This window comes from Somniosus microcephalus, chromosome 25 (assembly GCF_052327205.1).
Source record: "Somniosus microcephalus isolate GS21.2 chromosome 25, FLI_Smic_1.0, whole genome shotgun sequence".
In the NCBI taxonomy this organism is placed as follows: domain Eukaryota; kingdom Metazoa; phylum Chordata; class Chondrichthyes; order Squaliformes; family Somniosidae; genus Somniosus; species Somniosus microcephalus.
In genome coordinates this window covers 29,558,890-29,583,909 of record NC_141011.1, presented here as the reverse complement: position 1 = coordinate 29,583,909, position 25,020 = coordinate 29,558,890, and the positions used below count along the sequence as shown (strand labels likewise).

General features: G+C 47.9%; 1 protein-coding gene across 1 annotated transcript in view; it reads left to right on the top strand.

Moving 5' to 3' along the window:
• Window positions 1-24,609, top strand: part of arhgef19 (Rho guanine nucleotide exchange factor (GEF) 19) — an 82,778-nt gene extending 58,169 nt beyond the window's left edge. The window contains exons 7-16 of the mRNA XM_085967021.1: window positions 913-1,073; window positions 4,194-4,346; window positions 4,768-4,897; window positions 5,708-5,782; window positions 6,105-6,194; window positions 7,373-7,536; window positions 11,245-11,403; window positions 14,930-15,012; window positions 23,071-23,175; window positions 24,080-24,609. Coding sequence (XP_085823147.1) covers window positions 913-1,073; window positions 4,194-4,346; window positions 4,768-4,897; window positions 5,708-5,782; window positions 6,105-6,194; window positions 7,373-7,536; window positions 11,245-11,403; window positions 14,930-15,012; window positions 23,071-23,175; window positions 24,080-24,237 — 1,278 coding nt within the window. The 3' untranslated portion in view covers window positions 24,238-24,609. The remainder of the gene's footprint in view (window positions 1-912; window positions 1,074-4,193; window positions 4,347-4,767; window positions 4,898-5,707; window positions 5,783-6,104; window positions 6,195-7,372; window positions 7,537-11,244; window positions 11,404-14,929; window positions 15,013-23,070; window positions 23,176-24,079) is intronic.
• Window positions 24,610-25,020: the final 411 nt, after the last annotated feature.

The following is a 25,020-nucleotide window of genomic DNA, read 5'->3' as shown; positions in this document are numbered from 1 at the left end:
TCTAATCTCCAACAGTGCAGCACAGGAAGGGCATATCTTCAGTGGTCCAAGAATAGTCTCTACTAGTGTTTGAGAGATTGGACTCGCCCACTAGATTCCCTCATCAGAGGTCGAAGCAGGAGCATTTCAAAAAGAGAGACTTGCATTTATATAGCGTCTTTCATGACCACCGGACGTCCCAAAGCACTTTACAGCCAATGAAGTACTTTTTTGAAGTGTAGTCATTGTTGTAATGTGGGAAACGCGGCAGCCAATTTTGCACATAGCAAACAGCAATGTGACAATGACCAGATAACCTGTTTTAGTGATGTTGATTGAGGGATAAATATTGGCCAGGACACCGGGGAGAACTCCCCTGCTCTTCTTCGAAATAGTGCCATGGGATCTTTTACATCCACCTGAGAGATCAGACGGGGCCTCGGTTTAATGTCTCATCTGAAAGACAGCACCTCCGACAGTTCAGCACTCCCTCAGTGCTGCACTGGGAGTGTCAGCCTGCTTTATGTGCTCAAGTCCCTGGAGTGGGACTTGAACCCACAACCTTCTGACCCAGAGGCGAGGGTGCTACCAACTGAGCCACAGCTGACGCTAAATATATTTAGAAGCATTAGAAGCATTGTGAGCATCTTAATGGTTATCATTTCTATGTATGGGCCCCATTAGTACTGCTGCCAAGTCCCCAGGCCAGCCCTCCTTTCAGGCTCAGTCTGTGTTACTCTGCTGACCTTCACCTTGCTGACACAGCCCCCCAACCGATTCCTGGTAAAGGATGAACTGTGCAATGTTTACTGTCCAACTCCTTTGCATGTTTTCTGTGGCACTTTTCTGCCTTTTTCCTGAGAAGTTGTGCTCCTGGATTGAATTCCCGCTCCGTTGAAGCTCCACCTTAGCTGCAATCTCTGTATCCATTAGGCCAAGTTTGAACTGGTCACTTCGGAAGGATCCTACCTTCGGAGTCTCACCATCACAGTGGAACATTTCCAGAACTCCAGGGAGCTCCAGGAATGTCTCAACACTCAGGAAAAGCAGTGGCTGTTCTCAAAACTGCCTGACGTCAAGGAAGTCAGTGAAAAGTAAGTCTTGCAGCAATCAGAGGAAAGAACTAGAGTAATCTGACAATAGACAGTCCATAGACAAAGAAAGAAAGACTTGCATTCATATAGCGCCTTTCACCAGCACCGGACGTCCCAAAGTGCTTTACAGTCAACGAAGTACTTTTTGAAGTGTAGTCACTGTTGTAATGTAGGAAACGTGGCAGCCAAGTTGTGCACAGCAAGCTCCCACAAACAGCAATGTGATAATGACCAGATAACCTGTTTTAGTGATGTTGATTGAGGGATAAATATTGGCCAGGACACCGGGGAGAATTCCCCTGCTCTTCTTCAAAATAGTGCCACGGGAAATTTTACATCCACTTGAGAGAGCAGACAGTTAAGTGTCTCATCCGAAAGACGGCACCTCCAACAGTGCAGTACTCCCTCAGTACTGCACTGGAGTGTCAGCCCAGATTTTCACGCTCAAGTCTCTGGAGTGGGACTTGAACCCACAACCTTCGGACTCAGAGCCAAGGGTGCTACCAACTGAGCCACAGCTAACACTTGGGATTGGGCTGTTAAGATTAGGAACAGTCCGTTCCCCGAATGGTTCAGTTGATATAGTCTTTACTCTGTGTGGAACTGAGCCATACAGACCAGGTAGGGGCGCTACAACTGACCTCAGAGTACCTGGGTAAGGGACAGAAAAAAAATCAGCCAGCACTCCCCACGGCTAAATACTAACTAGTGGCTCCTGGTGGAAAATATGTGTGTGTATGTCTGTGGACATTGGGCAGGGACAGGATTGGGATTGGCTGTGCTGCTCTCCATGGGCAAATAGGCTGCTGATGCTCAATAGCTAGATTTCAGAATGTATAATTAAGCGAGTTACCACAGGGGAAGCTGTACCAAGGACCGCATAGCAGGGTACATGGCACTGCCTGTGAAACCCATACCCAGGTACATGGCAGTGCCTGTGAAACCCATACCCAGGCACATGGCAGTGCCTGTGAAACCCATACCCAGGTACATGGCAGTACCTGTGAAACCCATACCCAGGTACATGGCACTGCCTGTGAAACCCATACCCAGGTACATGGCACTGCCTGTGAAACCCATACCCAGGTACATGGCACTGCCTGTGAAACCCATACCCAGGTACATGGCAGTGCCTGTGAAACCCATACCGAGGCACATGGCACTGCCTGTGAAACCCATACCCAGGTACATGGCATTGCCTGTGAAACCCATACCCAGGTACAATACAGCACCTTGAGAAAAGGAAGGGGGATAATTCAAGGTGGAAACATTGCCTTGGTTTGCTTTTCTGTGTGAAGTTCTCCACACACCCCTTACCTTCACAGATTGTTTCGGGGTCAGGCGATGTTGGGTTCAAGGATCAGGTGCTTTAATTGTGGCCTAACTAAAGGCTTTGAAAGCAAATGATTTTCCAGGAACGACAGCACCTTTTCTGTAACTTTATAAATTGCTGCTGGAATTGTCCTGAATTTACCACCTGTTCCCTGCTTATGGGTAGATGGTTGTTTGGGCAGTCACCCTGCTTTGGCCGTAGTTTCCTGCAGTTAGTTAAACACAACTGTACAGTATTGGTGCAGCCTGACTTCGGACCAATAAGAGATGGGCCTGATTAAAATAACCCAGCTGGCAATGATCCACATTCAACCTGCCTGCTGCTGCTCTCTGTTTACAGTGCGAGGCTGCTGTGCCACATTGCCCGTAGAAATATACTTTCGACAAATTATACTGACTGCACATTGCAATGAGAGCTCTACAGTACTTTAAGTAAGTGTTTTGTTTACTTTATGTGACGGGCCCCAGTTGGTGTATTTATTGTTTCTACCCGATGAGATCCTCTGTGGTGAGCAAACAGTTAGTAGTGTAAACTGTGCCCCTGTGTACTATCAGTGCTGGAGTGGGTGGTGGGGGGAGCAGATACACCAAGTTTCCCAATACGGAAAAAAAGACTTGCATTTCTGTAGCGCCTTTCATGACCACCGGACGTCCCAAAGCACTTTACAGCCAATGAAGTACTTTTGAAGTGTAGTCACTGTTGTAATGTAGGAAACGCGGCAACCAATTTGCGCACAGCAAGCTCCCACAAACAGCAATGTGATCATGACCAGATAATCTGTTTTAGTGATATTGATAAATATTGGCCAGGACACCAGGGAGAACTCCCCTGCTCTTCTTCGAAATAGTGCCATGGGATCTTTTACATCCAACTGAGAAAGCAGACGGGGCCTCAGTTTAACATCTCATCCAAAAGACGGCACCTCCGACAGTGCAGCACTCCCTCAGCACAGCACTGGAGTGTCAGCCTAGATTTTTGTGCTCAAGTCTCTGGAGCGGGACTTGAACCCACAACCTTCTGACTCAGAGGCGAGGGTGCTACCCACTGAGCCACGGCTGACACAACTGAGGCAGATGGGTGGCACAGTGCCACTGGGTGATGTGCCAAACACGAGGACACTGCTTTCTGCCATCTCAGTGGAGGGCATAGCACATCTGTTTGTGGTTCAACAGATGTGTGGCTTTGGGTTGGAACCATCACTGAGGTGGCTGTACACCGGGAGAACCAAGGCTTGCAGAGCCTACCTACCTGGCTCAGACGCATCTGGAGGAGTTATCGAATTTCTGTTTGTCCACACTACAGACTGCAGACCATTGCTAATATTGGTTAAACCAACACAAAGAAGGGAAGTGAGGAGGAACTATCTCACCTAAAGGATAATTGAGTTGTGGATTAAGTTACCAGGGAAGAACATTGATGTAAGCAGTTTAAGTAGAGGCAAGAGACAATAATATCTGTTTCTGGAGAAAGAAAGGATGAGGGTAATGCCAAGAAGGTGGGAATGTGGGATTGGGGGATGTGACTTGAAGGTAGATAGATGGGGTTGAGAGATATAAGAATCTAGTGAGAAGAAGGGATATGTTGAGAAGGTGGATATGTGGGATTAGAGGATGTAATAAGAGATGGGATTCATCCATGCTTGTTGGGCCTAATGGTAGGTTCCCAGACATTTATGGTCCATATACTGGTTGGTTCCCGCTTTCTTTATAATTATATAGTTGTGACCAGTTTGCTAAATGTTGGCTGTTACGTTCCTCATTGCTTCTTTTCTAATCTGTCATTCTCAGGTTCCTGCACCAGCTGGAGGAGAGGCTGGAGAAGGATATCTTGAACTTTGATGTGTGTGACATTGTGCTGGCTCACTGCCCTGCCTTCAGGAGAGTCTACCTGCCTTATGTCACCAACCAGGCCTACCAGGAACAGACCTACCAGCGGCTAATGTACGTGTGAACACTTTTTGCCGAGTTAGAGCGAGATTCCCCACTGGCAGCAGTGAGAGAGCACCTCAATCATCACTTTTACAACATCTACTTGTACAAAGAAATGGGAGATCTGGATGGCCCAGTGGCTAAATGCACCACCTGGTGTGATGCTGAATATAGAGACCAGGAAATCCCAGGTTCGATCTCCTGCCTGTGCTGAGTTAGCTGGTCTCAGACAGGGCAGAAGCAGTTGGCATTAGTGCCCCAGGTTAGGAAGAGGGAGAGGGAGAAGGGGCGGGAAATCAGCTGGGGTTCCTGGTCCTGAACACTATCCAGTGAGTAGACCTGGAAAGTGGATGTGTGTTCTGGAGTTGGTTATTTTTTTTTTATGCTGTAAAGACATTTGATGACCGAGTTATTCTTTGGATCACCTTTCCAGACAGGAGAATCCCAGGTTTCCCGGTATCTTGGCCAGGCTGGAGGAGGATCAGGTTTGCCAGCGGCTGCCCCTCGCCTCGTTTCTCATCCTGCCGTTCCAGAGGATAATGCGGCTGAAGATGCTGGTGGAGGTAAAACCTGCACATCACAACTCTGCAAATCACAAAACCTGCAAATCATTAATCTGCAAATTCTATAGCCTGCAAATCACAAAACCTGCAAATCATGAAATCCACAAAACACAAACCTACAAATCATAGAATTTTACAGCACAGGAGGCCATTCGGCCCATTGCACCTGTACTGCCTCCTTGAAAGAGCTATCCAATTAGTCCCACTCACCCACTCTATCCCCATAGTCCTGCAAATTTTTCCTTTTCAAGCGTATATCCAACTCCCTTTTGAAAATTATTATTGAATCTGCTTCCACCACCTTCCAAATCACAACAACTCGCTGCGTAAAACAATTTCTCCTCATCTCCCCTCAAAACCCTTCATAATTTTGAGCACCTCTATTAAATCGCCCCTTAACATTCTCTGCTCTAAGGAGAACACACCCAGCTTCTCTAGTCTTGCGACCTAACTGAAGTCCAATTAAAATCTTCGTTAAACCCCTTGGCTGCTACCCTGTAATAATAATCAGTATATTTCAACTCGTTACCTTTCCCTTTTGTTCTAACCATTTTATTGTTCAGTCCTATTTAAGGGGCTTCCACTACCTGACGACCGATTCTGACAATAGGTCGTCCCAAAACGTTAACCTGTCTTTTCTCTTTCAGATGATGCCAACCCTGCTGCATATTTCCAACATTTTCTGTTTTCACACAAAGCATTGAATAAAATCGTAATTTTATGAAGTAAAGGATTAAGTAGCGAACAGTTTGCAGCACATGAGCTGCTCCTGTAAACGCCCAGTAACAGGATAAACCATCTGTATTACAGAATATACTGAAGCGCACCAGGCAGGGCTCCCAGGATGAAGAGACAGCGACAAAGGCTTTCGACAAACTCAAGAAGGTGACAGGCTCGGAATTTCTCGCCTACTTAAAGGAGGCACAGGACAGGCAGTAGAGGGTTCGAGAGTGCAGGTGAAGCTTGGGTGAGGTCCAGGCCAGGCGGGTGGGTTCGAGCAGGATTCGGAGAATTTTGGGGGGGCTCGGGCTGGGTGGTGGTTTTAGGCGGGGCTTTGAAGTTCAGACAGGTTTTGGGGTTCTGGCGCGGATTGGGTGAGGAAGAATTCAATAGGTATTTTTAATCTGGGAGCTTTAACATAATCACAGATCGACCCAACCTAAGAGAATGCTGGAGGTGTAGTGACTCACTTGTCTCTCTCTCGCAGCTCACACACGAGTGTAATTCCAGTGTACAGTCAATGAAGAGGACAGAGGAACTCATTCACCTGAACAAAAAAATCCATTTTGAAAGTAAGGTAAGATACAGTGTATGAAGTATTGTGATTCTTCCACAAATCCGGATCCTCATTTTGGCCGTGCTGCTGTGGGAAGAGGCTTGGAAGGGTTCTCACAGGGAGGGAGGGAAGAGGCAGGAGGGACTAATCCAGGCCCACCCTCAGGTAGCTCCCATTGTATGGTGGTGACAGTGGGAGAGGTGCGCGCAAAGCTTTGTTAAAAGGGCCACCAGGGGCTGGATCTGAGGGAAACCACAAGACAAGAGTGTTCAAGCACATTTGCCTGTGACTGCCACCAGCGAGATACAAGCTGAGACAAAGCTTGTTGGCTGGGTTGTGTGAGAAAGAGCGAGTGACGAGCCTGTCAGCATTAAGCACACCCAGGTTGGGTATTGTGCTGGTTTGACGCAGAATAAAACTCGCTTCAACAATGCACCTCAGCCCCAACCTCAGAAGATGGCCCTCCACTACACCACTGTGACCACCTTTCTAATTCCAACACCAGCCACCCTCCCGGCCTTTCTGAAGTAGAAACAGACAATGCTGGAAACACTCAGCAGGTCAGGCAGCACCTGCGGAGAGAGAAGAACAGAGTTAACTTTTCAGGTCGATGGCCTTTCGTCAGAACTGGAAAAAGTTAGAGATGTAACAGGTTTTAAGCAGGTGCAAGGGCAGGAAAAGGGGGAGGGGAGGAAAGAACAAAAGGGACGGCCTGTGTTAGGGTGGAAAGCAGGCGAGATTAAATGACAAAAGGGATGATGGTGCAAGGCAAAAGGTGATGGTAATGGGTTGCCAATTTAGTGGTGAATTAGGGGGTGGTTTTAGTTGCTGTGGGACCATGGCCACGTGGAACTGGATTGAAACTGCCCGGCTGATTACACAGAGAACCCTTACAGCCAACAAATGGAGGAGAATTCACCCCCTCAGTCTGGGCTGGATTCAAACTCGGTTCCCAGATGTGAAAGGAAAATGTCCGATCCACTGCACCGTTCGTGGACAATTTCTCATTCCCAGAATTCTCACTCACGCTCCGGGATAGAGAGTGCAGGGTGGCCTCACTTCCACTCCTTATCCCAGTGAGTGGGAAGAAACGTGGACGAGTCAAGATCCTGCGCCCAGTGACAGGAAGCCGATCAGAATTATATTTGGGGTTCTCAAAGTCGAGTCACGGATTTCTGAGTTTGGTGGCCTCTCCCCAGATTTTCCCGCTGATCTCGCAGTCCCGCTGGCTGGTGAAGCACGGTGAGCTGACTGAGGTGGACTCTCAGATCAACAATACGGCAGGGTCAAAGTTCAAGCTTTCCACGCGGCCGATATACCTGCATCTCTTCAACGATTGCCTCCTGCTCTCCCGAAAGAAGGAGTAAGTGCGCGCTTGGTTACTGCATTGTATCACTTGCTACTAATCACTGCTGCCACTTCTGTCGTTATATCTATTTTTCTTTTTCTTTGCTTCTTAAGCCTCTTTGCTGCAATTCACTGATGGAACTGGCTCATCTGAACCAGTCTGGGGAATGGCTGTATTCTTAATCTGTGCCACTAGATGGCACTGTGGCAGCACCAGGTCCTGTTTAAAAGGTTGAGATGGGTTTAGACCGCAGGAAGCGGAAAGATTTTACCGCAAATCTAAATATTTAATTCAGCTTTCCCCACCCCACCCCCCCTCCCGAAGCCGCTGAATCCTGCCGAGGTCCAGTTTCATAGGCACAGAAACTCATGCAGGATTACAGCTTTCATCAACGTCCTCACACCTACACACCCGGCGTCCTCACACCTACACACCCGGCGTCCTCACACCTGCACACCCGGCGTCCTCACACCTGCACACCCGGCGTCCTCACACCTGCACACCCGGCGTCCTCACATCTACACACCCGGCGTCCTCACACCTACACACCCGGCGTCCTCACACCTACACCTCCCATGTACAGCAGGCACCTCAAAGCACTGGAGAGGTACCACCAACGCTGCCTCTGCAAGATCCTGCAAATCCATTGGCAGGATTGGCCCACCAACATCAAGTGTTCTTGCTCAGGCCAACATCCCCAGCATCGAAGCTTTGACCACGTTCGATCAGCTCCGATGGACGGGTCACATTGTCTGCATGCCCGATACGAGACTCCCAAAACAAGCGCTCTACTCGGAGCTCCGACACGGCAAGAGAGCCCCAGGTGGGCAGAGGAAACGCTTCAAGGACACCCTCAAAGCCTCTTTGGAAAAAGTGCAACATCCCCACCGACACCTGTGAATCCCTGGCCCAAGACCGCACAAAGTGGAGGAGAAGCACCCGGAAAGGCGCCGAACACCTCAAGTCTCCTCGCCAGGAGCAAGCGGAAGCCAAGCGCAGGCAGTGCAAGGAGCGCACATCAACCCAAGCACCCCACCCACCGTCTGCCCCACCTGTGACAGAGACTGTAGGTCCCGCATTGGACTCATCAGTCACCTGAGAACTCATTTTTAATGTGGAAGCAAGTCATCCTCGGTTCCGAGGGACTGCCTGAGAAGAAGACACCTCCCAGTCAGGTGCCGTCTTTCGAATGAGACATTGGCCCAGAAATTCGGGTCGGGGGCTTCCCGCGGGTGTAAGCCCCCGACCTGCACTTACCTTGCGCGCTGGCAGTTGAGCTGTAGGGCCCTGTGGAATTCCGCTCCGGGGCCTGGCCCAGCTGCCGGCGCGCTGTGCTTGCGTGTCCCAGGGGCGTAGTTAGTGCGATGCGTCCCCTGGGATCACATGAGCCATGGGCAGCCAATCGGAGGAGGGAAAAGCCCATTCATAAGATTGACAGGAAGACCTGTCAAAACTTATAAATACTACGGGCCCCAAAATAGCAGTAAACCTTCAAATAAATTTTTAAAAAACATCACACTTTTTAAATAAACTATAAATTACATTAAATAACTATTTTAAACAATAATTTAAATTTTTGAAATTTTTAAAAAAATATTATAACAGGGCTAAAAATAAACTTACCTTGCTTTAAAGTATTTAAAAATAATAAACCTGTGGAAAAAATGTTTTAATTTTAATTAATTGACCACTTACCTTGCAAAAAGCAGGCCTTCCGGCTGCTTTTTAAATGTGTAAATCCTGCAGGCTTACCCTCCCGGGAAAACCTGTTAAAAAAAAAAAAAAACTAATTTCAAAGCGCACGCGCAGCCTCCCCTGCACGCGCGTTCGACCTCTGAACCCCTTCATTCAGAGGATCGGAAGTGCCGGTTTCCCGCGCATGCGCAGTGCATGCAGAAAACCGGCACTTCCATTCGGCCTACGGGTGAGTACCGCGTGCGTACTCACCCATGGAGACCCGAATTTCTGGGCCATTAAATCGAGGCCCATTTGCTCTCTCAAGTGGACGTAAAAGATCCCATGGCCGCTATTTCAAAGAAGAGCTGGGGAGTTATCCCTGGTGTCCTGGCCAATACTTATCCTTCAATCAACATCAAAATCAGATTATCTGATCATTACCACATTGCTGTTTGTGGGAGCTTGCTGTGCACAAATTGGCTGCCACGTTTCCTACATTACAACAGTGACTACACTTCAAAAATACTTAATTGGCTGTAAAGCACTTTGGGACGACCTAAGGTTGTTAAAGATGCTATAGAAATGCAAGCCTTTTTAAAATATCCACTGCATTCCCCTCCCCTAGATGTTTAATATAATTAAAAAAGGACACAGCTCCTGGTTCAGTTGATACAGGAGCATATCATACAGTCCAGGGAGCCCACTGGTACCATCCCTGATCACATACACTCACTCTCTGCATCTACGGATTGAGCAGGGTCATTTGAATGAGGCACCACAGGGAACCTGTTTCCTAGCAGTGAAAACCGGAGGGAGTAAAAGTAACTAAACTAAAACAGGGGCTGCCAAAGCGGATTAAAAATAGACTCTGAGAGCTGGATTGAAACCAATTCCCTGAGAACTACACAGACCCACCACATTCAGCAACTGAGTATCAGAAATTGAAATTATAAGGAAAGGTTAAGGAGGTTGAGTTTATTTACTGTGGGAAAGGGGAGACTGCAAGGTCGCCTAATTGAAATTTCCAGAATTTCCAGGAACTGACAAAGTTAATCTGGGAAAATTGTTTATAGTAATGCAGGGTTCAAATCCCAGGGGACGCAAGTGGTCAAGCAAGGAGTAAGAAGGGAGATCAAATGGAACTTTTTCATTAAAAGTTTTACCAGAAAAGGACAATGAAAGTTGGCAGTATAAATGCGGTCAAGAGATAACTGGGTATATCTCTGGACAAAGTAAAGTCCCTGTCTGCTCTCTCGGATAGACGTAAAAGATCCCATGGCACTATTTTGAAGAAGAGCTGGGGAGTTATCCCTGGTGTCCTGGCCAATATTTATCGCTCAACCAAGAAAGAAAGACTTGCATTTATATAGCGCCTTTCAAGACCACCGGACATCTCAAAGCACTTTACAGTCAATGAAGTACTTTTGAAGTGGAGCCACTGTTGTAATGTGGGGAATCAACATCACTAAAACAGATTATCTGGTCATTATCACGTTGCTGTTTGTGGGACTTTGCTGTGTGCAAATTAGCAGCTGTGTTTGCTACATTACAACAGTGACTACACTTCAAAAGTACTTCATTGGCTGTAAAGCTCTTTGGGACGTCTTAAGGTTGTGAAAGGTGCTATATAAATGCAAATCTTTCTTTTCTTACTGAATTAACAGAAAATTGCATTCCTGGTCCAGGCACTGGCCTGAATTCCAACCTTTCAACCAAGGTCAAGGTGAATCAAATAACTTTACAGCATAAAAGGAGACCATTCGGCCTATTGTGCCTGTGCTAGCTCTTTGCTCGAGCAATCCAAAACTCTGCTCTCTTCCCAAAGACCTGTATTTCCCTCTGTTTCAAATATTTATTCAAATTTCCTTAAAAGATACAAGGGTCTCCATCTGAACCGCTCCCTGGGGCAAGGTATTCCAAGGTCCAACAACCCTATGAGTAAGGAATGAGAAGGATGTTTTCATGTTCTCGGCAGATTAAAGTGATGTGAATGGGTTGGTTACAATGCGGCCACTGACTGAAATCCTTTCTCTCTCTCTCTCTCAGTACAGGGAAGTTCGCTGTGTTCGTCCACGCCAAGGCCCAGGAGCTGAGAGCGAAGGACCTGAACATGAAGGTGCACGGGATCCCAGGACATGTCTTCCACCTGCAGCTCCTCGAGAAACATCACGTGAAGCAGCAGATCCTCTTGCGAGCCCGCACTGAGTGAGTGAGCTGGCACCGGCACAGCTGAGCAATAATCGGGCACTGCGATTGCCGTGCGATTGTAACAGGAAGCATCATTTCAGCACAGAGCAACGTCTGGTGCTAGTGTGGTCCTGGGAGCACAGACTCCCAATAAACATGGTCTTTTAATCCATTCCATTATTGGACAGATCATTTATTCGTAAAAGGCAAACTAACTGATGTGAACCACCATGGATCCAATTGATGAGTTTGCTTGTGATCAGTAATCAATCAGTGATAATTTATTATAGGATCTGACAAGTCCAGTGGGACCCAAAGAACATAAGAAATAGGAGCAGGAGTAGACCATTTGGCCCTTCGAGCCTGTTCCGCCATTCAATAAGATCATGGCTGATCTTCGACCTCATCTCCATTTTCCTGCACTATCCCCATATCCCTTGGTTCCCTTAATAATATTCAAAAATCTATCAATCTCTGTCTTGAATATACTCAATGACTGAGCCTCCACAGCCCTCTGGGGTAGAGAATTCCAAAGATTCACCACCCTCTGAGTGAAGAAATTTCTCCTCATCTCAGTCCTAAATGGCCGACCCCATATTCTGAGACTGTGACCTCTGGTTCTAGACTACCCAGCCAGGGGAAGCATCATCCCAGCATCTACCCTGTAAAGCCCTGTAAGAATTTTGTATGTTTCAATGAGATCACCTCTCATTCTTCTAAACTCTAGAGAATATAGGCCTAGTCTATTCAATCTCTCCTCATAGGACAATTCCCCCTATCCCAGGAACCAGTCTGGTGAACCTTTGTTGCACTCCCTCTATGGCAAGTATATCCTTCCTTAGGTAGCCGCTTGTGATGATTCCTTTTCTTTTGTTAAATAATTGTAGCTAATTTAAAACACCCTGTGTCAGTGTTCTTGTTGCAAGTCTGTCCTCTCTGAATTCACAATTCTCACAATTATCCACGAGGCCACATCACTCTTAGTAAGTGACAAGGGCTCTCGTTAGGTTCTCATTAGAGGGACAGTGAAAAACAGAGAAACTGATCTTCGGGAGCTTTGGAGAGTGAATCCACGTAGACACCTGGGGACAGACACACGGGATAGATACTCAGCAACAGGTGTTCATGGGCAGATGCTCAGGGATAGACACCCGGTGGCAAAAGCTCCGGTGCAGCCAGTCCGGAGCAAACTCCTAGAGACAGACATTCGAGGGTAGACACCTGGAGGCAGAAGCTCAGGGCTGGGGTACAGTTCTACGGATACGAGTGCCCTCCAGTATCTTCCCCCAATTGGCAGTTCTTCGTGTGTGCGCGTGGGCAGCAAGTCTCAGCAGGCGAGCTGACTATGGAGCATCAAACCGAGCTCCCATCCTGTTCGCACCCGCTTTTTTCACGCAGTTTTCCAGCAGGAGTCACCGGACAGCGATCAGGAACTTGGACAGATGTTTCCCCTGTGACCCGCTGTCGTCACCCAGCTGCTCTGCTGGCTGAGAAAAGCTAAATTGACACAAAATAGGGATTGAACCTGTGGCCATCAAGGTGGGTCACCATCTCTCCAGGCAGTGCACATACCCAGTGAACCAGCAGCTGGCACCAAACTCCAAAGAGCTGTAAAGAAAAAAGGCCAATTAACGTTTTGGGCGTCGCCCTTTGTTCAAACTAAACAGGGGAGCAACAGATCCTCCAATCACAGAGAGGGACTTTAAGGGGTTGAATAACCTGCAACCTGCGCAATAGAAAACTGTTACGATGCTATCAAAAATGATCTTACCGAGGCAAAGGAAAGATAGTAAAAAAAAAATTGTGTCAATAGTTAAGTGGGTGAAAAGCTGTGGATGAGGCCCACACAAAGAAGTAGAGGAGAAAATGGGGTAAAGTGAAGAGAAAAGATGCAAATACAGTAGGTCTGAAATGGAAGCAGAAAATGCTGGGGAGGGGGGGGGGGGGAGGGAATTAATGGGTCTGTCGGTCCCACTGTTGGTGAAAAATAGATTCACTCGAGTCTGTCTTAAAGTAAAAGTACACAGTTTATTAACAGAACGTTCTGGGAGAAGAACCATAGACCCCGCGGTCTAGTGGTCACCTTCTCACTGTTACAGTGATATTGAAACTTCTTTTATACAGGCAAAACACTACACACAAATGTGTTCACCCAATCATGTTCCCCCAGCAACAAGGTATTGAAACTTTACACAAATGTGTTCATCCAATTATGTTCCCCCAGCAACAATTCTCTTGTCCTCATCCAATCACGTTCCCCCAGCAACAAGGTATTGAAACTTCTTTTATACATTATAGCAAAATATTACACACAGGTGTCTTCAACCAATCACGCTCCCCCAGCAACAACTCCCCTGTCCTCACAGGAATGCTATGGAACCTTCTAGAACTTTGGGCGGTTTTTTAATAGTTAATTACAAAATGGGCAGTTTTGCAGCTACCAATTACTGTAACTCATCAATACACACAATTTTGATTCATCTACTTTGCATTATAGAATAGTAGAATTACGTTAATACATCCAAAGGGCTTCCAGCAAATAGTTTGTAGAAGGCTGCACCACTGAATAATTGTGAAATATTTAGTGTTTCCCACATTCAATAACTGTTCAACAATAATGTCAAGCACAATGGTTTTAATGGGAGCAGACACAAACAGTTAATTCCTGCCCCGTCTTAAGCTGAGTTTGTTTTGTCTTGTGCCATTGTTTCTTATTTACAAGTTCACTTCTTACAATACATTCTTTAACTCTTTATGTTGCTGCTTTAAGTTATATAATTTTCACCCTAACACCACAAAGAGAAAAAGCGAACAATATCGTCAGTGCAGCCCCCCTCCCTCCCACCAGCATGAAACCCAACATGTCAATCAACCTCCCCTCCCCTTGGAAACCAATAGACCCGCCCCACATCACCAGCACAACAATATGAAGGATGCAACTTAGGTCTTAAGTTTAAAGTCAGACTGGGAAGGCTGCAGGGTGCCCAAGAGAAAGTAAGCTGGCTGAACTTTGAGTTGAACCTGTCGAGAAGCATGTAGGAGGCCAGAGTGGGGATGGAAGGGATCAAATGGCAGGGTTCAGGGAGACCCGAACGGAGCAACTCAGTAGCAAGGTTACCTAATCTGCATTTGGTCTCCCCGCTGAGGACGAGATGGTACGGTGAGCAGTGTATAGAGTATGCTAGATTGGAGGACGGGCATCCAAATTGCTCTTTCACACAGAAGCAGTGTTTGGGGCTCTGGACAATTGTGTGGGAAGAGGTCAATGGAGAGGTGTTGCATCCATTGTGGCCGGGGAAGGGCAGCCGGAACTGGGGGCGGCGGACAGAAAACATGGGAAAGACAGCGGTCAGTCAGTATCTGTAGAGACACATCCAATGCTGCTCACATACAGAGCCCATGAACCCAATGCTGCTCACATACAGAACCCATGAACCCACTGTTGCTCATGTATAGAGCCCATGGGGGAAAAATTCGGTTGCTTTGCGCCTCCCGTTAGCTCACGTACAGAATCCATTGTGGTTTTTTTCACCTCTTTCCCCAGGAGTGAGAAACAGCGTTGGATAACGGCCATGCTCCTCGCGGACCAAGAGATAGACACAGAACAGATGGAGCTGGAGAAGGACGGTGAGATTCTCACACAACGCGCGCAGGGTCTTTTTCTGAGTTTGCGCTAATGGCAGGAAGCCGTGCTGGCTCTCCCTGCATATCAGGACATCACTGGCACGCTGCCTACGATTAATGAAAGGAAAGTTGTGGGTTGTGCACGGTCATTTCTCGATACGTGCAGCTGGTAGGTGAGACTGACTGCTGGTGGCCGAGGCTCCTCGTACATCGATGAGGTTCCCCGCTGGCAGCTCGACTTTAACAACAACAACTTGCATTTATATAGTGCCTTTAACATAGTAAAATGACCCAAGGCGCTTCACAGCAGCGTTCAGCCTTAAACCAGGTGTTTTAATTGAGCCATGAGGCTGCCTCATTCTTTTGGGCAGTCTGGGCACAGGTTCAGTCCATGGAACCACACGAGGTAAACAACAAGTAAACTTGCATTTAAAGAGCACATTTTAATGTAGAAAAATATCTCAAGGCGCTCCAGATGTGTGAGGAAAACTGACGTTACAGAGGTGGATTTTAAGGAGAGCCTGAAGGAAGGTGAAGGGGATTAGGAAGAGATTCCAGATAGTGGAATAGGCGGCTAAAGGCACAGCTGCCAATGGTGGGGCAAAGGGAGAGGGGATGCACAAGAGACTGGAGTCAGATGAATGGAGAGTAAGGGGAAGGTTATAGGGCTGGTAGAGGTTACTGAGAGTAAGAGGAGTGTTATGATCCCTAGGATGAGAGGATTGTCCTATGAGGAGAGATTGAGTAGACTAGGCCTATACTCTCTGGAGTTTAGAAGAATGAGAGGTGATCTCATTGAAACATAAGATTCTGAGGGGGATTGACAGGGTAGATGCTGAGAGGTTGTTTCCCCTGGCTGGAGAGTCTAGAACTAGGGGGCATAGTCTCAGGATAAGGGGTAGGTCATTTAAGACTGAAATGAGGAGGAATTTCTTCACTGAGGGTTGTGAATCTTTGGAATTCTCTCCCCAGAGGGCTGTGGACGCTGAGTCATTGAGTATATTCAAGGCTGAGATAGATAGATTTTTGGACTCTCAGGGAATCAAGGGATATGGAGATCTGGTGGGAAAGTAGAGTTGAGGTCGAAGATCACCCATGATCTTATTGAATGGCGGAGCAGGCTTGAGGGGCCGTATGGCCAACTCCTGCTCCTAATTCTTATGTTCTTATAGGGCAGGAAGAGGTTACAGAGGGTAAGGGAAGGGTTATAGGGCTGGAAGAGGTTACAGAGAGTAGGGGGACGGTTATAGGGCTGGAAGAGGTTACACGGAGTAAGGGGAGGGTTATAGGGCTGGAAGAGGTTACAGAGAGTAAGGGGAGGGTTATAGGGCTGGATGGTTACATGGAGTAAGGGGAGGGTTATAGGGCTGGATGGTTACATGGAGTAAGGGGAGGGTTATAGGGCTGGATGGTTACATGGAGTAAGGGGAGGGTTATAGGGCTGGATGGTTACATGGAGTAAGGGGAGGGTTATAGGGCTGGATGGTTACATGGAGTAAGGGGAGGGTTATAGGGCTGGATGGTTACATGGAGTAAGGGGAGGGTTATAGGGCTGGAAGGTTACATGGAGTAAGGGGAGGGTGAGGCCATGCAGGGAACTAAACACGAGTACAAGAACCTTAAAGTGTAGGCACTGGGGGGCTGGGAGCCAATGTAGGTCAATGAGGGCAGGGGCGCAGGGTAGGATGTCAGCAGCAGAGTTTTGGATGAGGTGGAGGGTGGGAGGCACTGGAGCAACCGATTGTGGAGACATTGATGTGTGTGAGGGCTTCAGCATCAGCTGGGCTGAGGTACAGGTGGAGGCGGGAGTTGTGACGAAGATAGTAGCAGGCGGTCTTTATATTGGAGAGGTTGTGGGGTGAGGAGCTCAGCACGGGGGGCAAAGATCTTCACTGTGGGGAGTGACTGCACATCTGTCTGAGGTACTGGGCAACATCCCAATGATTAGCTTGTACAGAAATTGTGGAAAACGTAACGGATGAGCATGGGATATGATGGGATTAACGTAAGTGATTACAGACACTGCGAACTGCTTTAAACAGAAACTGAGCCTATGAAACATTTTCCCTTTTGTGTTCAGCCTTCGTGCTTGTCACACTGTCTGTAAAATAACATCGGCACTTCGTGCTCCGTTAATTTATTTTTTGATTGTTCCTGGAACGGTTCACTCCATTTCCGAGCCTGGCTCAGGTACAGTTCCAGGTACCTCAGCCAAGTGGCCATTTGTGCGAGAGGCTCCATGGTGAGTGTTGGCGGGATATACAACCGCAGAGGATATCGGATCTGGGCCCAATCCTGTCCTCACTCAACATCCACACAGATATATACACTAGGTGTCCGCCGTGGCTCAGAGGTTTCACTCTCACCTCTGAGTCAGAAGGTTGTGGGTTCAAGTCCCGCTCCAGAGACTTGAGCACAAACTCCAGGCTGACACTCCAGTGCAGTGCTGAGGGAGTGCTGCACTGTCGGAGGTGCACCTCCGTCTTTCAGATGAGACGTTAAACCGATGTCTTCCCTCTTAGGTGGGTGTAAAAGATCCCATGGCATTATTTCGAAGAAGAGCAAGGAAGTTCTCCCGGTGTCCTGGCCAATATTTATCTGGTTATTTAACCAACGTGGCAAAAAACAGATTATCTGGTTATTTTCTAATTGCTATTCGTGGGATCTTGCTGTGTGCAGATTGGTTGCCATGTTTCCTACATTACTGCAGTGACTACACTTCAAAAGTACTTCATTGGCTGTAAAGTGCTTTGGACGTCCTGAGTGTTGTGTATGTACCTTTAAGAGAAGAACTGATTTTATACTGCAGTACCGGCAGTGACCACACCTGTATATAAAGCCCTAGCAGGCTTCTGTACTTCAGTCTGACGTTTACTCTCTGTTCAGTAAATACCTGTTTTATTGTTCTCCCGCAGTCCGTGTATTATTAAGGCGCGGACTCTACAGTGGCGACGAGCAGGTTCGAACTCACCTGCAATACTGCATCACCTCACGGGGATCTTTCCCTGAGAAAAAGTTTCTTGGAGGTCGAAGTCAGAGCAACGGGCATTGACCGCGGGCAACCGCCCAAGGATCCATCGGTGTTCGGAGAATTGCGGGAGAGGCTGTGGAGAGCTGGGCTTGGCTCCCCAGTCAAGGTGTTCCAGCAAATCGTGCTGGTAGCAGGTAGTGCGCTGACCCTTCCGGACTGCGGCGGGCTCGAGCTCGATCGAGTGGCTCTGCAAAAGGGGCCGCGCAGCGTCGCCGGGAGGAAAGAGCGAGAGAGAGGGTGGAGCGCACAGGGCGCGGTCGGTGCTCAAGAACCGGGCAGCGGAGAGAAAATAAACGAGGGGAAGGAAAAGTGAGACGCGCCGAAGCCGCGGGTCGCCGCCATTACCCTGTAGAACGCTAGGAGCAGCGTGGCAGCAAGGGGAAGAAGGAAAAGCGCGGGAGGCGCCATTTTATTCCATTGGGGAAGAAGGAAAAGCGCGGGAGGCGCCATTTTATTCCATTGGGGAAGAAGAAAAAGCGCGGGAGGTGCCATTTTAAATCACCCAAGATGCCGAAGAGTGGCAGTATCACTGCTTTCGACAACGAGGTAGAAGACTGGACCACGTATGTGGAAAGAATTGAAGTGTACTGCAATGCCAATGAGGTGGCCAATGGAAAGAAGGTGTCGGTATTATTAAATTTAATTGCGGAATTTAATTACCCCAGCTAAACCAATGGAGAAAAGTTTTGAAGAGATTGTTAATATTTTACAGGAACACCTAAACCCTACACCGCTGCGGATAGCAGAAAGATTCAAGTTCCATAAAAGAAACCAGCACAGAGATGAGAACAATGCTGACTATCTTACGGAACTACGCAAGTTATCGAAGCATTGCCAGTTCGGAGCAGGACTGGCAGACACCTTACGGGATAAGTTTGTCTGCGGGCTCCAGAGTGAAGGAACCCAGAAACGACTACTTTCGGAAAAGGACCTGACGCTAGAACAGGCTTTCAGCGTGGCAGTATCCTATGAAGCAGCAGCACGGGGAGCTGCGGAAATACAACAGAAACCACAAGAATACAGCGTTAACGAAATGGCGTATGGAGCAGAAAAGTGCTATCGCTGCGGCAGAACAACCCATGATCAGAAGGACTGCTGGTTTAAGGACAAAGTATGCAGGCAATGCGGGAAAATGGGACATATAGCAAGAGTCTGCAGGTCGGGAAAGAAAACCAACACTACAAGAACTATTAAGGAAAAGTACAAGAAAGTGACAGACAGTAGTTCGGAAGATCAGGAGAGTGATAATGACTCCGGGAGCAGGAGACTAAGTTGTCTAAAGTTACACAACGTGATCGCAAAGGAGGATCACCGAACCATTTGGGTCACCCTCATGATAGCAGGGTCCCAAGTAAAGATGGAATTGGATACAGGATCAACCCTAACTGTCATGAATCGACGAGACTATGAGCGGCTATTCTCACACATACCCTTAAAGGACACGTCCATTGTATTGAAGACATACACGGGGCAAAAAGTCTACCCCAGAGGAAAAATAAGGGTGCCAGTTAAATACAACGGCAAGGAAACGCAGAAACTGTATCTATATATACTACAAGATGGAGGACCACCATTATTGGGACGTGAATGGATCCGAAAAATACAATTGGATTGGCATTCCATTCAGGCGCTAACTGTGACTGACAAAAAGGATGATGACGTCACACCTGGACGACTGTCACAAATTCTAACTGACGCGAAAGAGGTGTTCCAACAAGTACTTGGGACTCTAAAAGGAGTAAAGGCAATGATAAAAATCGAAGATAACGCAAACCCAAAATTTTTTAAGGCCAGACCGGTGCCGTACGCGATCCGCCCAGCCGTTGAAGCAGAACTGGAGAGTCTGGAGCGTTCGGGTGTGCTGTCCAAGGTGGACTGGAGCGAGTGGGCCACACCCATCATTCCTGTAATGAAGAAATCATTGAGCAGCACGCCTGGGGAGCCGAAGAAGGTTCGCATCTGTGGGGACTTCAAGGTAACTGTGAACCCAGTCCTGCACACAGTACAATATCCACTTCCACGGATAGAAGATATTTTCGCCTCACTATCTGGAGGGAAACGCTTTACGAAGATTGATCTGGCCCAAGCGTATCTACAAATGGAGGTGGAAGAAGCATCTAGGAAATACCTCACGATAAACACTCACAAAGGCCTTTACCAGTACAATCGACTGGTATTCGGGGTAGCATCAGCCCCGGCTATTTGGCAGAGGGCGATGGAACAAGTCCTGCAAGGGATCCCAGGGACCCAGTGTTATTTGGACGACATCCTGGTTACGGGCGAAAATGACAGTGAACACCTTGCCAACCTGGAGCAGGTGCTCACTGGATTGCAGGAATATGGGCTACGAGTCAACCGCCCCAAATGCGAGTTCTTCAGGAGACAAATCTCGTATTGTGGCCACATGATTGATGAGGAAGGGTTGCATAAGTCGCCAGACAAGATTGAGGCTGTAGTCAAGGCTCCAGCACCGGAAAATGTGTCGCAACTGAGGTCGTTTCTCGGGCTGGTGAACTACTACCATAAGTTCTTGCCGAACTTATCTACAATTCTGCACCCACTGAATGCCCTGCTGCAAACTGGAGTAACATGGAAATGGAGTGATGAGTGTAAGCATGCCTTTCAGAAATGTAAATGCCTAATCACTTCAAAAGAAGTATTGGCCCACTACAACCCAACACTACCGATTCGGTTGGCATGTGATGCGTCTTCCTACGGCATTGGAGCGGTGCTGTCACACAAATTCCTTGACGGTTCAGAGGGGCCGATAGCCTTTGCGTCGCGCTCGTTAACCTCAGCCGAGCGTAACTACGCCCAGATTGACAGGGAGGCCCTCAGCCTGGTGTGGGGGGTGAAGAAGTTCAATCACTATCTGCATGGGCAGAAATTCACCCTACTGACTGATCATCAGCCCCTGGTCTCCATTTTTAACCCAAAGAAGGGCGTTCCGGTGATGACGGCGCAACGGCTGTAAAGATGGTCACTTTTTCTAGGGGCACATCAGTACGACATAGAGTACAAGAGTACGAAGCAGCATGGAAACGCTGATGGGCTGTCGCGTCTACCGTTGCCTACGGTAGAGGAAGCACCTGCAGTGGACCCTGTTGAGATATTCCATGCGACCATAGTCGAATGTCTGCCTGTTACAAACTCAAGTATAGAGAAGGAAACCCGAAATGACCCGACACTCTCTCGGGTCTATGATTTGACGGTGAAGGGATGGCCAGCACATGGCGACTCACTGTTGCCAGCATTCTCGCCAAGGAGAGAACAGCTGTCAGTGTGCCGGGGGACCTTGATGTGTGGATCCCGAGTGGTAATTCCACCCAAGTTGAGAGACAGAGTGCTCAATGAGCTTCATGAGGGTCATCTGGGAGGGGTAAAAATGAAAAGCCTAGCCAGGGCTTATGTGTGGTGGCCGGGAATCGATAAACAAATCGAGGACCTGACCAAGAGCTGCTCAGGATGCCAGAAAGTCCAAAATGCACCACCACAGGCCCCTCTACACCCATGGGAGTGGCCCTCATCTCCATGGCAATGGGTACACATTGATTTTGCTGGTCCATTTATGGACTCAATGTTTCTAATCGCCGTGGATGCCCATTCGAAATGGCCAGAGGTCATCAAAATGTCCTCCACCACCACGGAGAAAACTATTGCAGTCCTACAGACCATCTTCGCCAGGAATGGCTTGCCAGAACAGATTTGCTCCGACAATGGGCCACAGTTTGTGTCCGAGGATTTCCGGAGGTTTCTGAGGAATAATGGGGTGAAACATTACACATCTGCCCCATATCATCCAGCCACAAATGGATTGGCTGAGAGGTTTGTTCAGACCTTTAAAAAGGCAATAAAGGCGATGTATAACGACGACATACCACTACAACACAAGGTAGATAATTTCTTGTTTGCTTACCAGAATGCGACACATGCAGTCACCAACCAAGCTCCAGCCATAATGTTCTTCAACCGAAGGCTAAGATGTCGCCTGGATTTGCTCAAACCAAACATAAGACGAGATGTTGAGGATAAGCAATTCCAGCACATCAACGAGAAGCCAACCAGGAGCTTCAAGATAGGACAACCAGTCTTGGCCTGCGACTACCGAACAGAAAAATGGCAGCCAGGAACGATATGCACACAGCAGGGACCACTAATGTACACAGTGGATGTTGGAGAGAGCATCGTGAGACGCCATGCTGACCAGATTCTAGAGTCACAGGAACAAGCCAAACCTATGCCACGAGCATGTGCACCTGGTAATGAACCCGAAGTACAGATTGCGTCTACCTCAGAAGCAGTGGTATTGGAAGCTGACGAACCAACCAATGACAATGAGCCAGAATCGACTCCACCGCAAGAACAGGATACTCGAGAAAGGCGCTATCCAGTCAGGATCAGGAAGCCTCCTCAAAGACTGAACTTATAAATGATTATTTCAGTTGATATATATAGTACCGAGAAAATTGTAATTGTAATTAGTTATTATTTAGTTGTTAAATGAATGTTATGTACTGTTTATCTAAAAGGGGAGGAATTGTTGTGTATGTACCTTTTAAGAGAAGAACTGATTTTATACTGCAGTACCAGCAGTGACCACACCTGTATAAAAAGCCCTAGCAGGCTTCTGTACTTCAGTCTGACGTTTATGCTCTGTTCAGTAAATACCTGTTTTATTGTTCTCCCGCAGTCCGTGTATTATTAAGGCGCGGACTCTACCCTGAGGTCGTGAAAGGTGCTATAGAAATGCAAGTTCTTTCTTTCTTCCAGCGTGGGTCACTGATGAGGAGTAGTGACCATGGCTGATTTTCTCCCTCACTAACCCAGGTACACTGTGCCCTAATACAGTGTTCCAGCCGCTGCACTGGCTGAGATATGCCAATTCGGCACAGACTAGGGGATGGGAACTGCTCTACAGAGCTCAGGTTCTACAGATGTCAAACAAGGCATATTCTTAAGTTAAAGTAGAAAAATCTGTTTGCAAACCATGAACCACCTGACCAGTAGCTGATGTTTTACTTTCCAACCAGACTTTCCACAGGTTCAGTGCGTCAAGACCTACAAGCCCCAGGAAGCTGATGAACTGGCGCTGGAGAAGGCCGATGTCCTTGCAGTAAAGACAAGAACTAAAGACGGTGAGAGAAACATTGCTTGCACAAATGGGCATCAAAGGGTGCCTGGGGAATACAGAAAACTTGAGCATCAGAACACAGGAACATTCAGCCCCTCGGGCCTGCTCCTCCATTCAATTAGATCATGGCTGATCTGCACCGCAACTCCATTTTCTCACCTTTGCTCCATATCCCCCTTACCCACCAAAAATCTATCTATCTCAGTCTTGAAAGCTCCAATTGACCCCCAGCATCTACAGCCTTTTTGGGGGAAAGAGTTCCAAATTTCTACTACCCTGTCATAAATCGCAACTTCTACAAGAAGTAACTCAGGAAGTGCTACTGAACGGCCAGCTGAGGGCGCCGTCCAAGGAGTATAAATACTCGGGCGTGGGCCCAGCTTGGCCAGAGACAGTCTGGAAACAGGAAGCTAGTGACTACTAACTAGACCTCCATGTTTTGTTACAAGTCGATTAAGGCCTTGCTTTATGTACAACCAAGTGCGTAGTGAGTCTTTATTACGTCATACCCTTTGTGTGAAAAAGTGCTTCCTGATTTCGCTCCACAATGGCCGAGCTCTAATTTATTATGTCCCCTTGTTCTGGATTCCCCCACCAGAAGAAATAGTTTCTCTGTATCTACCCTATCCAATCCTGTTAACATTTTAAACACCTCGATCAGATCATCCCTCAATCTCCTATATACAAGGGAATGTATTAACCTTCTAAGTTCCGGTATCATTCAGTAACGAAGGGCTCCGGGGAGCAGGGGTGCCTCAAAGAGTAGAGGAACTGAAATGCATAAAAGCTCCTGAGGTTTTAGGGAGTTTGTGTGAAAGGTTGGATGTGATCAGGCTGAGTGTGACCTGTGGCTGAGCCAGTGCTGTTCCGTTCTTCTCACTGGCACTGCTTTCTGAATCTCATTCCAGGCTGGATCGAGGGGATCCGATTGTCGGATGGCGAGAGAGGATGGTTTCCAGTGTGTCATGTGGAGGAGATAACAAACCGGCACGCCAGGATACGAAATCTATGGGAAAAGAACCGGATTAAGCACGCAACCCGGAAACTCCAGGAAGAATGTCAGTAGCGAGTGGCAGTGCTGTGTTTGAGACAATATGCGGAGCGTGGACAATGGACACATCCCAGGTTTTAGGGGTAAACAATACAGGCCTAGGCACCAAGTGCGGAGTCCCTGAGTGACTAGCGCTGACCATGTTCCCTGGTGAGCGAGTTCGATTTCTGCTGCCTGCGGGCGTTGTATTGAAGCAGGAATGCTCTGGTGTGTCACAGGTTGGATTCCCCTTACTCCACAGCTTTCAAGAAGACACAGACTGGGGTCCAGATAGTTCTGCAGTGGGAGGGGGGGGTTGGAATTAAAAGGCTACAGGGGCTGTGTCCCAGTGTGCTGCTGCGATGGCAGCTCGGAGTGGCAAAGGGCCGACTCGCTTCGTATCTGATTCATGAGGCTTGTAGCCCGGGATTGGGTGGGGGTGGGGGGGTGGAAGCAGCATGCAGTGGAAATCGAGGTGAGGAGGGGGAAACGATTTCTGATGCAGTTAAGCAGAGAAGCCCTCATTTTCATCCTGGCTCTGTTTGTACAGGACAGTCCCAACACTGGCCCTTTCCCTATTTTTTTTAATATTCGTTCCTGGGACGTGGGCGTCGTTGGCAAGGCCAGCATTTATTGCCCATCCCTAATTGTCCTTGAGAAGGTGGTGGTGAGCCGCTTTCTTGAACCGCTGCAGTCCGTGTGGTGAAGGTGCTCCCACAGTGCTGTTAGGGAGGAAGTTCCAGGATTTTGACTCAACGACGATGAAGGAACGGCCGATATATTTCCCAGTCAGGATGGTGTGTGACTTGGAGGGGAACT